At 40.1% G+C, this 14585-nt stretch overlaps 1 protein-coding gene across 2 annotated transcripts in view; it reads left to right on the forward strand.

Annotated features, from left to right (window-relative positions):
- The window catches only part of SHROOM2 (shroom family member 2), a 117548-nt gene extending 105580 nt beyond the window's left edge, over positions 1–11968 (forward strand). For both annotated transcript variants that reach the window (XM_041416556.1, XM_041416557.1), the window contains exons 8-10: positions 117–297; positions 4833–5105; positions 9133–11968. In XM_041416556.1, coding sequence (XP_041272490.1) covers positions 117–297; positions 4833–5105; positions 9133–9399 — 721 coding nt within the window. In that variant the 3' untranslated portion in view covers positions 9400–11968. The remainder of the gene's footprint in view (positions 1–116; positions 298–4832; positions 5106–9132) is intronic.
- The last annotated feature ends 2617 nt before the right edge of the window (positions 11969–14585 follow it).

The raw sequence follows: 14585 nt of genomic DNA on the forward strand, positions 1-14585 counted from the left end.
TGGTTTTCTCTTGAACCCCCTGGTTGCTTGGGGAAATGATGGCTCTAAAACATTCTCCTTTGTTTTCATTGATTAGGGTGTCAAGACAGTTAATGAAAGTTTTGACTTTTTCCCAGGAAAGAGGAGCAGAGTGCACCATCTGCCATCTCCCTGACAACCAATTCTACTTACTACAGCACATCTGCACCAAAGGCAGAGCTGCTGATTAAAATGAAGGACATGCAGGAGCAGCAGCAACAGCAGCAGAGTGAGGATGATTCTGAAGATGAGCTGGATCATGACTTGTCAGAGAAGAAGGTAAAAGTCATTTCTAAAAGTGTAATGGGAGGCTCTGAATTGTGTTGATTACTTTAAATGTGAATTTGTTTGAACAGACTTCAATAAAAGGCCTTCTAGATGTGCAGGAACACTTGGAAAAAATCAGCCTCTTTTGGTGCTGGGGACATTTTGTTTGTTTGTGGGGATGAGTTAAGTGTACACCTGTGAATTCAGCCACTTCATATTAAGTGCTTCTTGCAACTTGTTGCATGTTTTGGAAAGTCTCAAAGGGAGAAGTCTTGATGAGGTTTTTTAAAATACCATTTTCTATTTGAGGTCCTTCTCTATTTCTCACTATGTAAAAAAGAAATAGGAGTGCTTATGTATCCCACTGAAGCTGGTGGTGGTTTTAGTTGTTCCAAATTTTTGAAATTTAGGTCCAGAATTTGGGTTTGTCTTGAGAGAGAAGGAACATACACACACCTTCTTTTTTCTTTTTTATTTTCCTCCACTTTTGTTTTCATGAAGAGCAAAATATTTCTCCTGCCTCTCAAATTAATAATGATTGTGGGAGATAATTAATTAGCCTGGTGAATTCACTGAAAGTTGCTTGTCACAAGGGAGGGAAGCAGTCTTCTTATTCATCCCCATCCTTTGGTGTTTTATTTCTGATCAAAGGTCATCATAATTCCCTAGATACTGCAGTGATGATCTGACATTTGTGAGGTTGGAGAAAGTGTTGTCCTACAGTAAAATCATTGCATTCATCTCATTAGTAACTTGGCACAAATTATTTTAATAATTGTTCCCAGTATGGATAAGCTGGAGGAAATGTTCTGTTTGATCAAGTAAAGTGATGTAGTTTAACTCTGTTTACCTAAGCCAGTAATGCAGTGGTGTGCAAACCTTTTCTGTCCAAGTCAGCTTTCTGCTTAAAAATCAGCTGCCCAGGGTATACTTGATAATCCAGTCCCAAAAAAAAATATTTTTAATTATTAGGACTGTATTTAGTTGCTAAGAATGAGAGATTTCAACCTGTGGTTCAGAGCAGGCGTGGCTGGCACTGCATTCTAGTGGGCTGTTGTGTTTGCTGTTATCTCTGTGTTGTTTCAGCATCCCTCTGCATCACACTGTTCAATGTGCTGTGCACTGCCAGGGGCATGGGGGGTCTGCTGCAGGAGCCCTTCCCTCACCCTCTTGCTAGACAGCTGCTGCATCCAACATTTGTACTACTTAGACAAATTAGGGATTTCATTTCATTTCAAATTATTTGGTTTTATCTGGTGCCCCATGTGATTGTCACATTCATGATTTTGTTAGCATTCGTTTCATTCTCATTAATTACAGAACAGGAGGGAGGTAAAATTAAGCCTTTCTTGTTTGCTCAACAAACTAAATACTTAAACTTTTATAAGCAAGAGTGCCATTTACTTTTGTTGGTTTCTTAACAGGAAAATAATGTTTGCCTTTTCTGTACTTCTCCATCCATCCCCTAGCTTCAGTATATACCACTAATCATATGACACAGGAAGGTTTTCATGAAGGGCTTTTAGCAGAACTCTCCCATCTTCTCCTCTAAGTGTACATGTTGTAGCACACATGCCCTGCTGCTTGCTTCTCTCCCTGCTCTTCCACATGGAGATGGAGCACTCAGTTCAATGGGCTTTCATCGTGCATCTTGTCAGAAAACATGTAAAACTCTTTGTAAGTGGGTCAAGGCATCTTTATTAAATGGGCGGAAGATGAAACTTGGTCCAGCTTCTCATATTTGGCAACAGTTTAACAAGGGATTGTTAGGGACCTGAACATTTTAATGGCACACTTTATGACTTCAGTAGTTTTAGATGGGCCATATGCCCAGAACCTGTTTCTTGATTCCTGGAAACTGGTAGTTCTGTCATGAGATATCTTAATTGCAGTTCACTGTGGAATGATTCCTGTATTTGTCATTCTCTGCTCTGCAAACCAGAAATGTGGGGTGATATTTTTTACTTTTGAAATAAGTATTGGAATTTCATATAGGGTTGTTAATTTTTTTTATTATTTTTGAGCTAATCCCTGTATTCCCAGCTAGCAGGAGTGGAATGTGTGTCTCTTGTGTACTGAGTTTAATGTAGGTTTAGCACAATTATAAAATACTGATCAGATTTTGAAGATGCTATAAGAGTGTTTTTTGTACTAAGGAAAATCCATGTATGGCTGTGTAGAAGTTTCCCCTTTGCCCTTAGAAAAATTTCAGCAACTGCTGAAGAGTATAAAAATAATTCATGTATACCAATTTTTATCTGGTTTGAGGCTTGAATTCCTTAGGAATGGGGTGGTGAGCTGAAAGCAGAGTATAATTTACATAAAAAAGCATGCCAAGCAGTAAGCCACCTGAGCAGTGCTGTGCTGAGCCACCTTCTGTGTTGCTAGTCAGATCAGCAAGAATGACTTTGTTTTCTTGTGTACTGGTACAGAATTCACAGCTATAAATTATTCATCTGCCAGTCTGAAGTAGACTGCAGCTCTTCTGGCTCAGTAGATATTGAACATAATACAGGTTTTCTGCTGTTTAACAAAAGGATGTAGTGAGATCACAGTTGCTGCATGCAGAGGCTGCTTCATCTGGGTACGAAGCAATCAGTAATCATAATCCAATGCTTAATAAGATGTGACAGTCTTAGTATTTATGGCCTTCTCACCTGAAAAATTGTTGCTTTAGAGGTTAGCTTCAGCTGCTTGGGATGTTACTAAACAGGCTGTTACTGGGAAAATGGCTTCTTTCTTTAATTAAGAAAGAAACAGAGGGAGCTGATCTGGACTGGCAGACCAGATCAGTGAATTCTGAGCAGCCATGTGGCTTTTTTTTCTTTTTTTCTTTTTTTTTTTAATTAACTAAAGAAAGTTGCAGCATAGCTGCAGAAGTGAAAAAAAAGTTGAGATAATAACATAGAGCACCAGAGTATCTTGCTGTGTTTCAAATGGTGAAACAGCAGCATAGTGCATGTCATCTGAGGGAAATAAGAGCGTAGCACTGTGACCTACATAATCCAAATCAAACTGCATTTGCATTGAGAGAAGGGAGGAAAAAAAATCAAATCCTGCAGATTAATCAGTCAGTAAAGCAGGCATCTGTAGAACTGCTTACTACCTTAATCTTTTGGGCACCAAGGCTAACAGATAACCCAGATCCAGATTAACCTGGACTGAGTACATTAAATCAAAAAGTCAAAAACCAGTATGGATAATCCATCGGTTGAGTTTCTACTTTCAGAAAGGCTGCTACATTTTCACTTTCTGTTAAGATGACAGACTTTGTTTTGTGCTGGTTTTTGTTCCCAAAATAAATTGGCAATGACTGTTCAGTGGCCTCTGTGAGCAGCAGCTGCTATCAGTATGTTTCTCAGTAATCATGAATGCTTGTAATTAGATTTGCATTTAGAAAGCAAAGTTCCTAAAGAATGTCATGAGTAATTAAAAAAAAAAGCTAGGGGTACTGTGAAATAATGACTATTTTAAAGGATGTAATTTTCATTCAGAATTTGCACTGAGGTGTATGTTTAGAGAACGCTTTGGAAATTTTTCTTACCTGAAATTAGCTGAATACCAAATAGGCACCTACATTTAAATAACAAGGCATTTTTTAGGGTGTGAATTATCTCAGAGTCGACAGCTGGCTGTGCTAACTTACACCAGTGCACCGGCTGGGCATGTAAGAAACAAGAGCTCTTGCCCAAATGCAGGGAAGTAGCACAGAGGGACCACAGGTGATCAAAGGAGATCTGGATTCTTGGTCTGGTTTCTGCTGGTTCTGCACCTGATGTGCTTTCCTAAGGCAGTGCAAGTGTACCTCAGGCAGTGGGGACTATAGTGCAGAACCCCCAAACTTCAAGTGAGGCTGTGTATTCGCCTGGCCCGGGACAGTGATCCTTCTTTGGTCCTTTGGCAGAGCCACTTTGCACGCCTTTGCTCAGAGCTGCTTTCTACAGCACAGTAGATTTTATTCCCTGTTCCCTAGGGATTATGACTACCCTGCAGAAATGTTGTAAGGCACTGTTAATGCTATGATTTTCTGAGAGTGGAAGGACTGCTATTGGAGGAATGCTAATATTATGCAGAAAGGAAAAGAAGGCTTGACAGTGCCCTAGTTTTAACTACATCATGTGGAAAATACAGGATTGTTTTTCTAGTACTGTGTATCTTCCTGAGTGTAGCTCTTCAGCAAGGTGTTGTGGACCTGACCTGATACTTAGAGACACAGACACTTGCTGTACTTTCTGCTGTTCATAGCAGCTTTAAAGCTGCTCAGATAAAAAGCAGGAAGGCTTCTTGGTAGGGTGAAAAGCTTTCATCTTTTTCCACAAAGGCAATTTGCTTTAGCACAGGTCTTAAGCTGAGCATTGTGAAGCTATGTCCTGAACCTTTGCATGCAGAGGTATAGACCTTTGACACAGGCATGTATTTATTTGTAATGTACTCATTGTCAAAGCCTCATGGAAGTTTGAAATATATTAAACTAGGTGACATGACTTTCAGAAGTAAGGAAAAATGCAGTAGTGCTAATAAATTCTTATCTCCTTTATTTTCCACAGCAAGAACTTATTGACAGCATTAGTAGGAAGCTGCAGGTGCTGAGAGAAGCACGGGAGACACTTCTGGAAGACATCCAAGCAAACAATATCCTGGGAGAGGAGGTAGAGGCCATTGTGAAAGAAGTCTGCAAACCAAATGAATTTGACAAATTCAAGATGTTTATTGGCGACCTTGACAAAGTGGTCAACCTCCTGCTGTCCCTGTCTGGTCGTCTGGCCCGGGTGGAAAACGCCCTCAATAACCTGGATGACAACACCTCTCCAGAAGAACGGGTGAGAAGGGCCAACAATAATATTCCTACATATAGGGAAGCTCATGGGAGAGGGGAGTTTGCCTTGTTTTGTTTATCTAAGTTGCAGCACTCAGCATGAGGGATAGTGTGTGAATAAATCTCATAAGACTTTTTTTTTAGATTTCTTAAAACTTTTCTCTTTGCCTTCTTTTCTTGGAATACTAAAACTATGAGTGGCTTGCTGAGAAAAAGTGGGTTTGGGGTGCAACATACTAGAAAACAGACTTCTTGGCAAAAGTTAAAAGAAAATGGGAATCTACTGATAAGAGCATAAAAAGGAGGTGAACGAAAATATGGTAACAATTCAAGATGTGAAAAGCAGTGTTTGTGCTGTAATGCAGAAAGCTTGCAGACTTCTTTATACTCAGTGAGGATCTTGATACAAATCTATAAGGTTATTAAAAAGAAAATGCTTCTCACCTACTACAGCTTCCTTCCACAATGCCTAGTGAGGAGCAAGAGCAAGAAACAACAGAAGGACAGGCCTTTAAAAAAGATGGGGGGAACAGGGGGAGGAATGGCAAAAAGAATTTTTCAGTAGAAAACATGTTTTACTCAGGCAGAATAGCCTGGTAGTGATGTGGAGGACTCCCAAGAGAAGTGAAAATTTAAAGAGCAGGAGCATTCAAGGTGCTCTTAACCTCTTGGATCCCACCTCTGCTTGCAGCAATTTTTTTAACTTCAAATCCCATCAGGCTTACCTAGGAAGGAGATAGATAGCACTGCAGATATGTACCAAAGGAGAGATGTAGACAGTGTGAAACTTAGACTAAAATAAATAGAGAGTGTGGAGGGGGTGTCTGTTTTAAGTGAGTTTAGCTTCTATGGTTAAATGAATGTGAAGTAGGATTTTTGGCTTGTAGCTATGGACTGAAACAGTTCACCTAAACATCGTAACAGAATTTTTTCCATAGGCTGTGGCTTCATGTTGTTTCTTCAGCCTGTTGCATTATTTCACACATAAGAACCAGCAAGTGCTGGGACTGATGTGAAGCTGTGCTTTTGCTGTTTGGCCCTAACATAATTGATTAATGGCTGTTCAGACTTCTCTCTGACTGAGGTGGAAAGGAGAGTATTTGACAGCTTATTAAAGGGCAGATCAAAGCTTCTGACACTTGAAGAAATTTAATCCCTCATTAGATTTTTTTCTAAGTGTGGTTTCAGTTGCATGATGGGGAAGGAGCTACCATGATTTGTGTACATAGGGAACACAGTTTGAGAGCTGTGATAAAAATAGCTTACTGGCTGGATGTGGAAAAGGAAGATGGTGAGGAGGTGGTGTAGTAAGGACAGTCAGAAATTGTCTGTGTGTCAAATTTATACTGACAGAACTCCAAATCCCTAACATATTTCAGTCCCCATTCATCTTCACATGTACTGACACCAATCTTGCCATAGTAACATCAGGAGAGATCCATCAGGACTGAGATGAGCCCTGGGGAGGAAGACTTGGGGGTATTGGTGGATGAAAAGCTCAACATGACCCAGCAATGTGCACTTGCAGCCCAGAGAGCCAAACGTGTCTTGGGCTGTATCAAAAGCAGCATGGCCAGCAGGTAAAGGAGGAGATTCTGCTCCTGCGAGACCCCACCTGCAGCACTGCATCCAGCTCTAGGGCACAAAACACAAGAAGGATATGGATCTGTTGGAACACTTCCAGAGTAAGGCCACTCAAGTTGATCAAAGGCCTGAGCACTGCTCCTATGAAGACAAGCAGAGAGTTGGGGCTGCTCAGCCTGGAGAAAAGAATGCCAAAGAGGTCTTAGAGCAGCCTGCCAGTGCCTAAAGGGGGAGTTTTTACAAGGGCATGTAGTGATACAGCAAGAGAGAATGGCCTTCAGTTAAAGGAGGACAGGGCTAGATGAGATGATAGGAAGAAGTTCTTTCCTGAGGGTGATGAGGCACTGGAACAGGTTGCCCAGAGAGGTACCCACCCTCCTACCTGGGAATATTCAAGACCAGGTTGGATGGGGCTTTGAGCAACCTGGTGCAGTAAGAGTGGGGGTTGGAACTATATGATCTTTGAGGTGCCTTGCGCCCCAAACCATTCTATGATTCTATGAAATGTATCTTGAAGTGTTGAATTTAGGCTGGTGCTTGTGGCTTTTTTGGTTGTCCTTTAGTATTTGTCCTTAGTCCTGATAATATGTTAAAATGATAATATGTTGTGAACCACTAATGTACCATATAAACAAAACAGAAGATTTTACTTCCATTGTTGGGGACCATATTCCCAGTGACTACTGATTTTTCTTTCCAAGATGATGTTGTCTAATAAACATTGCTCTGATAGCTTTCCACTTTCTAGGAGCCAGCAAGAGCTTACCAGACTTTCTCAATAAAAGCAGTCAAATAATGACTGCTGAATTTATACTTTGACTGTCAGATGCTCTGCTGTAATCTTTTTTTTGCCACAGGGAACAGTATCAGGTATTTCAAGTTCAGCTTCTGAAAGGGGCTTCATCTGAAGAGCTACCAGGCCCCTTCCTCTTACAAACAAGGCCAGTGTCATCTCATTGCTTGTGCTTTGTGTCCACATCCTCTTGCATTCATCAGATTCTGGCTAGTTACTGCTGCTCAGCAGGCACACACCTGCAAGGCTGCTCTGGGAGCAGTCTAGCCACACTTCTGGGTTTGAGGCTGTCTGCTACTTGCCCTGGTGAGTTCAGGAGAACTTTTAGTTCCATCTCTTTGCAGCAGATAATTCTGCTTGCAACTTGCAGTGGGATTTTTTTTTCCCCTGGCATAAGCTCAAGGGAAGATTAAACTGTTTTTTTCTAATAGTGTGTGATTTATCTGACTTGTCTTCTGTAGCTGTCTTGAATCCTGAGTTAATCTAGGCTGTGTATTTTAAGTACATTGAGAGTGCAAATCTGAAAACATTTCACTCTTGAGCTTTGGTCTGTCTGTAGAAGGAGTCAGCACAGGATGCATGTGCAACTCTTGACAGGTAGGTTTATTAAAGCTCACTGGTCTGTAGCCCCCCCTTTGTCTCATACTTCCATCTTGAAAAGACTGTTTTATATCCTACAAAAACACTTCTTTATAAATCCTTCAGGTTTATTAAACAGCATTGTGATTTAACAGAAGGTGCAAATTAAAAAGATGGACACATTTATTAGAATAGACTGGGGTTTATTTGAAGGAAGCTTCTCAAAGAAAATTCATCTCTGAAGCAAAGCTAGAAGTTATGGATTAAGTGTCTAAGGGACACTTTTTAATTAACTTCAGACACTGTATAGAATTCTTGATGTCAGAGTAAGCCAGCCATACTGTCACTGGAAAAAAGCAATCACTTGTAAGCAGACATCTGAAATAGGTTGGATTGATGGTGCTCCTGTGTCTCTCCATGTACTGCCAAAGGAGCGTAGCCAGGTGATTCCAGTGGGTCTGTTGGCTGTGCAGAGAGGTGATGCTGGGGGAGAGGCTGCTGTCTTCTGCTGTCCTCTTTCTTTTGCTTCCCTTTTGCCCTTCTGTTGTCCTGCCTCAGCTTTCACTCTTGCTCATGTCTGAATACCACAGGACTTCACATGTCATCGGGAAGGCTTGTGGATGCAGCAGAATTGCTAAATACACAGTGCCAGGAGCTGTATAAGGACAAATGGCTCCATTAACTGGTCTGTTTGTGGTTTCTGTAACCACAGCTGTGCCAGTGCTGTATGGAAGATGTAAGACAGCTGAGTCTTAATTTGAAGAGCTATTCTTCAAAGGCAACTATATTGTATGCAGCTATTTATTACTATTAAATAATAAAGAAATCTTTGAAGTAATGCTTTTGAGGCCAACAGAAAGTAATGGTGCATCTTTCATTGATTTACTACATTTCTTATCAGTTTGTTAATGCATTTTATTAGTCTAAATTTCAGGGCACCTTTTTTTTCCACCTTTCTAAATATTCAGGAAGGTCTCTGTAGATAAAATAGACTTGAGACAGAATTGAACAGTGAAGCTGTTGTCCCAGCCAAGTGAACCCAGTGAATTTAACTGAATTTTTCTTTTCTTCTAAGCGGACACTGGTAGATAAGCAAAAGCTGCTGACCCAGCAACATGAGGATGCAAAGGAGCTGAAGGAAAACCTGGATCGTCGAGAGCGCATTGTCTTCGACATTTTGGCGAACTACTTGAGCGAGGAGAACTTAGCAGACTATGAGCACTTTGTGAAAATGAAGTCAGCCCTCATCATTGAGCAGCGAGAGCTTGAGGACAAGATCAAGCTGGGTGAGGAGCAGCTGAAGTGTCTGACTGACAGCCTCCAACCCGAGCGACTCAAATAAGGGCACTGTCCAACCAACACTGGGAAAAATGGGAAAGAAGGAAGGGATCGGGCAGTTTCCAAGTATACAAATGAGTCTCTTGGCTTGCTTGAGTGTCTGGTAGAGAAACAAATGCGCAAGAGAAAAATAGCTCTCACAACAGCAATAATGCTTCTCTTTCATTTTTTTTGAATGATGTATTTAATTTTTTAGAACACATTTTTATTGCTGGACTGTACAGCTGTTCCTCATTGCTTAACTTCCAGAAAGCTCCACAAAAGAGGAGAGACTCTTAACCTTTCTGCTCAGTATGTTCAAAGTCTGTGGCAGTTGTGCATGCAAACAATGGTTTTTAGGATAGGTTGTATACTTCCTTTATGTTCAGATGCTGCACAGTCTGCTGGGAAACCCTACAGCAATTCACAAATGCACACACATTTAAAAGCTCTAAATTTAGTGGGTTTTTATGTTTTTTTAAAGACACATTAAATAGGGGAAGCATGCATCGTATAGCTAATATATTCAGATTGCTGAAATACAGTGTCACTCTGATCCTGTGGCATCAGACACTTTTTTGTAATATTGTATATAGGATACACTTTCCCCTTGCAGAAAACAACTTCAAAATCAGTCTAGTTAAATGCTTCTTAAGCAGCTTGCAAATTACCTAATGCCTACTTTGATGAAGATTTTTTTTAAATTATTTTGCAAGACATATTTGTACACCCTCTAAATGCAATGCAAGTGATTTTCTTTACCAAGTTGTACTTGATTTAAGAAATGGGCTGGAAGTACTGTGCTGATTTTATTCAAAACATTTTTCATCTAAATTATTTAGAAGGCTCATTTGCTTTTTTTTGTGCTTTTTATGCATGTTTTTATTCTTCTTGTTCCAAACCCACTACACTTCATGGAAATAAATGTAGGTTAAGGACACTGCTTTTCTTTTTCTTCTGGTTGTTCAACATTGTGATGGTTTTATATAGACAATTAAGTTATACTGAAGTTGACCTACATAATGCTGTTTGTTCCTCTTTCTCAGACTACCAAATGCAATAGAAACAATTCTGCTGTGTAAATACTGTGCATTACTTGGAGCAACTCTGTGTTGTAACTGTGAACAGAAGTGGAGCTGTTTGCTTGTTTTTTGCATTGAGCAGTGATAAAGGAGAGGATGTTAGTTCACAGTATCAGATCACTGATCTGATCTCCTAATACTGCCATTGACTTAGACAATTTCCAGTAGCTCTAAAAAGAGGTGCTAATTCATGTTTGCAGCACAGTAATGGGTTATGCTGACTTGCATAGATACCTGCAGTAAAATTCTGTTATGTCTTTAGTGTCAAGTTCTATATGAAGACTAAGTTTTGCAGGCATAGAAAGTCTGGGAAGACTTTGTGTATATGCCATTTCCATTGTCGTAAGGAAAAGATTTATCTCTCCTCAGACAAACAGGTTCCCCAGCTAGAAGCCATTTTCAAGGCTGATGTGAATGCCAGTCTGTAGCTAAGCAGGTTGAAAATACAGTCAGTTGTTGAAAAGAGAGCAAAGAATTCTTTCCTCTACGCCTTCAGTATGGCAGCATTCACAAGAGTTTTTCTGTCCTTCTTACCCGAATCCTCTCTTTTGTGGGGAGAGAACTGGAAAGGCACTGATCAGTGAATTCCTTGTGAGTTGGGGAACTGGGGAGCAAAAATCCTCTGGAACCAGTTCCTTCACAGACAGGTGCAAACATTAAAAGGACTGTTGCCCCCACACACACCCTTATCGTGCACTACTTTGTATACCTGGACCAAATTTTAATTGAAATTATGTTGATGTGCATCAGTTGAGGTCAAATGGAGCTACCATTTTACAAGACCTACAGCTGACCTTAGTTTCTCCCTCCTAGTTCAGAAATGTAGTCTTCTGGCATCTCACAGTTATTTGCTGCTATGTTCCTAGGACAACTGGTCCCTTTGTCCTTAAACCTATCCCTTAACCATAACAAACCCAAAACTAAACATAAATAAATTATGCTTGTCTTAGCTTGGAGAAAAGTGTGCATTGTTTTATCTGTGGCATTTTAAAAATTTTACATATTGTGGTTACTCTGAAATGTGTATGTGAAATGTGAAGAATAATATAATTACAATGTGTTTGTATACAGTACTATGATTTAGATCTCTGATAAAAGGTAGCAATATTGTGAAAGCTATATCTATTATCCTTTTCACAGAACAGTTGCGTAGACACTAATATCTCCTTTCCTTCTTCAAAACTTTTGAAAATCACTCACCCTGGAAACGTGAAGATGGTGGCCTCCCAATGTTATATGTAAATCTGTAAATAGCTGTACTGTTGCTTTTTGAAAAAAATCTGGTGCTAATGTTTTGCCTTTGGCGTCCTGGGGATGGCTGTTTCTTCATCCTTTGTTGTTCTCAATCTAGATCTCTTTGTATAGTGAAAGATTTCCATAATGCTTCTCCAGCTGTTTGGATCCTGCAGCCCAGAGTGAAAATGTACAGTTTTCCTGCCTGACACTTAACATGTACCTACTGACAAACGGTATTGCTTGACTTCAAGAAAATAAACTGTATATTTCAATGTAGAGTTAGTTTTTGTGTGCAGTGTTAATGTCAAAAGCTTCTGCTTTGCTTTGCTGCTGTGCAGTGTTGGTCATCTCGTGGTGCCCATCAGTAGTGCTTTTCAAGGCCAGGCCGGTTGTCTTGTGATCTGAAGTAGTTTGTTGTCTTTGTACAGCTTATTTAATGTGTTGAGTATTTAATTATTCTCAAGTTCCCAGTGTAAGTACCAGAAATGTGTTTGTGTCTATTTAATATTTTAAGAGTGTGAATATCAGATGGCAGAAAGGTAAAATGTGTTACAAGGTCGATAAAATTAATGGGTCTCTCACCACTTAGCGAGAACGTGCCAGGGGAGCAGTTTAGATTTTCCTGCTTGGGCAATTCCACTGTTTCAGCTTCATCCTGTGTTTAGAATGGATACTTCATATGGAAATATCCTAAGTCAGTGGTGCATGAGATTTTCTGCAAGAACAGATCACTTGTGAACTCTCCAACTCTAACAGACTTTCACAGAAACTTCAGTTTAATGGGGTTCTCAGATTAACTGCAGAACCTTCTGCCCTATTGGAAAACACTGGCAAGTATGCACAAATTTATATTAGAGGTGACCACAGATCACAGAACCATAGCTTAATCCTGGAAATTAATGTCTGTCATTTTCTGTGAAGGTCTTTATAAAATCTGGGAACAGGGAGTTAGGGAAAGAAAAATACTTGGATATTTGTAGGATTTTTCTAAACTTCTTTTCACCCATTTTCTCCTTCTCTTTATGCATGGATGGACCCACCAGTTTGTGCGTATTTTTGTGAGCATTATATATAATCTGGGATGACAGCTCCAGAGGAACAGTCTAGTTTTTGTGTACTGTTTGCATTTTTTTTAATTGCCTTTCTTTAAAATGAAATTCAGCTCTTTATGTTCTCTCATGGGGTATTTGAGATTTCAGAGATTTCAAAGATTTCAAAGGAGTCACCATTTCATGGTGTTCTTTTTAAATCAAGTTCTAGTGACTAATTTAATTGTACTTAATTGTCTCAGTTTTTACACCTGAAGTAACCTATTGGCAATCCAGTGGCTCTAGCAAGGCCTTATGATATGCAGTAGAAAGCAGCTCCTGTTGTAGTGGTGTCTGGCCATTCATTGCAGAAGTTTAAAGGCATATTCTAATTAAGGGCTTCTCAGTTATGCAGGTTTTTTAGAGGATAAATCGGGTTTTCTCTATATACTTGAGCAGATCATGGCCACAGAATGTTATGAAAATTAACAATTACATCTTTAAACTGGATTATATATTGTCACTTGTCAGCAGTGGTAAATTGGTCATCACATTTACTTATCACAGTTCTTATCACTTAACTAATTATAATGATCCATAAAACTAATTATAATGATCCATAAACTGTAAGATGGGGTAACCCATGTGAATTAGCAACTCACCTGTGAAATCTTGGGTTTCATTCTTTCTATCTGCTGTTTTGGTAATGATTCTATGAATAAAGTTGTTCCATTTGAAGCAGGTTAACTTACTACGTTCCAGAGGAAAATCTGAATTGAAATCAATTGGGTGCAGTTCAGTAACAGGAGGTAATTCTCACCCAGGCTACAGTAGCACACCTGCAAGCAGAGCAAGTATCACTTTAGTTCAGACTACAATAAACACCTTTTTTTTTGGTTGTAACCACGTGGGCCAGTATCTTAGACTGAGTTTTATTTTAGTCACAGCAGTTGAGCCTTTGCTGAGCACAAGGCTAGTAAAATGGACATTTTTTTCTCATATGTTAAAAATCCTCACAATGGCTTCATTTCTAAATGCTTTGATATCTGTCTTGGAGGCAGTCTGAGCTGTGCAGGGGGAGATGGCCTTGTGGCTGGGATGTGCCTTCCGCTACCGCCAAACACGTCAGCGTCAGTGGAGCCTGTGTCCTCCCTTCCTCTCAAGTCCCCTCCATGCAAGCTGCTTCCTGGTAGAGTCAACAAGAAATGTATCCTCTCACTGCCATTGCCTGCTGCCTGCTGCTGCTGACTAACTTGTGCTGGCTGCTGCCAGGGCTGGGATACCAAGAATATCTGTGGTGATTTCTGGCACCCCTTCTGGGGTGAAGCAGGAGGAATGCTGTGTAACTCCTCCTCTCTAGGTGTCATCTGTTAACCTGCAACAGTGCCACTAGAGAGCAACCAGATTCCCAATGCATTTCATCTTTTATTGGAATACTTTAATTTGCTGCTTGTGATTGTCTTAACACAGGACAGATTTTAATTAAAGCAAGTGGATTAGTGACTGTGAAGCTGAAGATGCAGTGGAAGACACAGAAAAATAATCAAACTTTCAGTAACATAAAATCTCCAGCAAAATGGCATCTAAAAAGCCTGCATGCTACATGTCCCAGGTGAGAACTGTCCAAAATTTTAGGTGTATGTTCCTATATTTTAATGGAATTAGTGAAAGAAAGCCTTTTCTTAAGTGCATAACAAGGAACTGTGTTAACTAAACGATTCATTCCCAGCAACTTCTGTAAGAGGAGCCAGTGCTGGCTCTGAGGAAGCTGTGGCCCAACGTTACCTAGAGGTGTTGATTTGCTGCTGTTCCTTGTGACAGCAGCATTTGCTGGGCTCCTTATGGAGAACGTGTTCTGGAAACGG

The sequence above is a fragment of the Onychostruthus taczanowskii genome, unplaced genomic scaffold (genome assembly GCF_017590055.1).
Source record: "Onychostruthus taczanowskii isolate IOZ18803 unplaced genomic scaffold, ASM1759005v1 scaffold52, whole genome shotgun sequence".
Taxonomy (NCBI): domain Eukaryota; kingdom Metazoa; phylum Chordata; class Aves; order Passeriformes; family Passeridae; genus Onychostruthus; species Onychostruthus taczanowskii.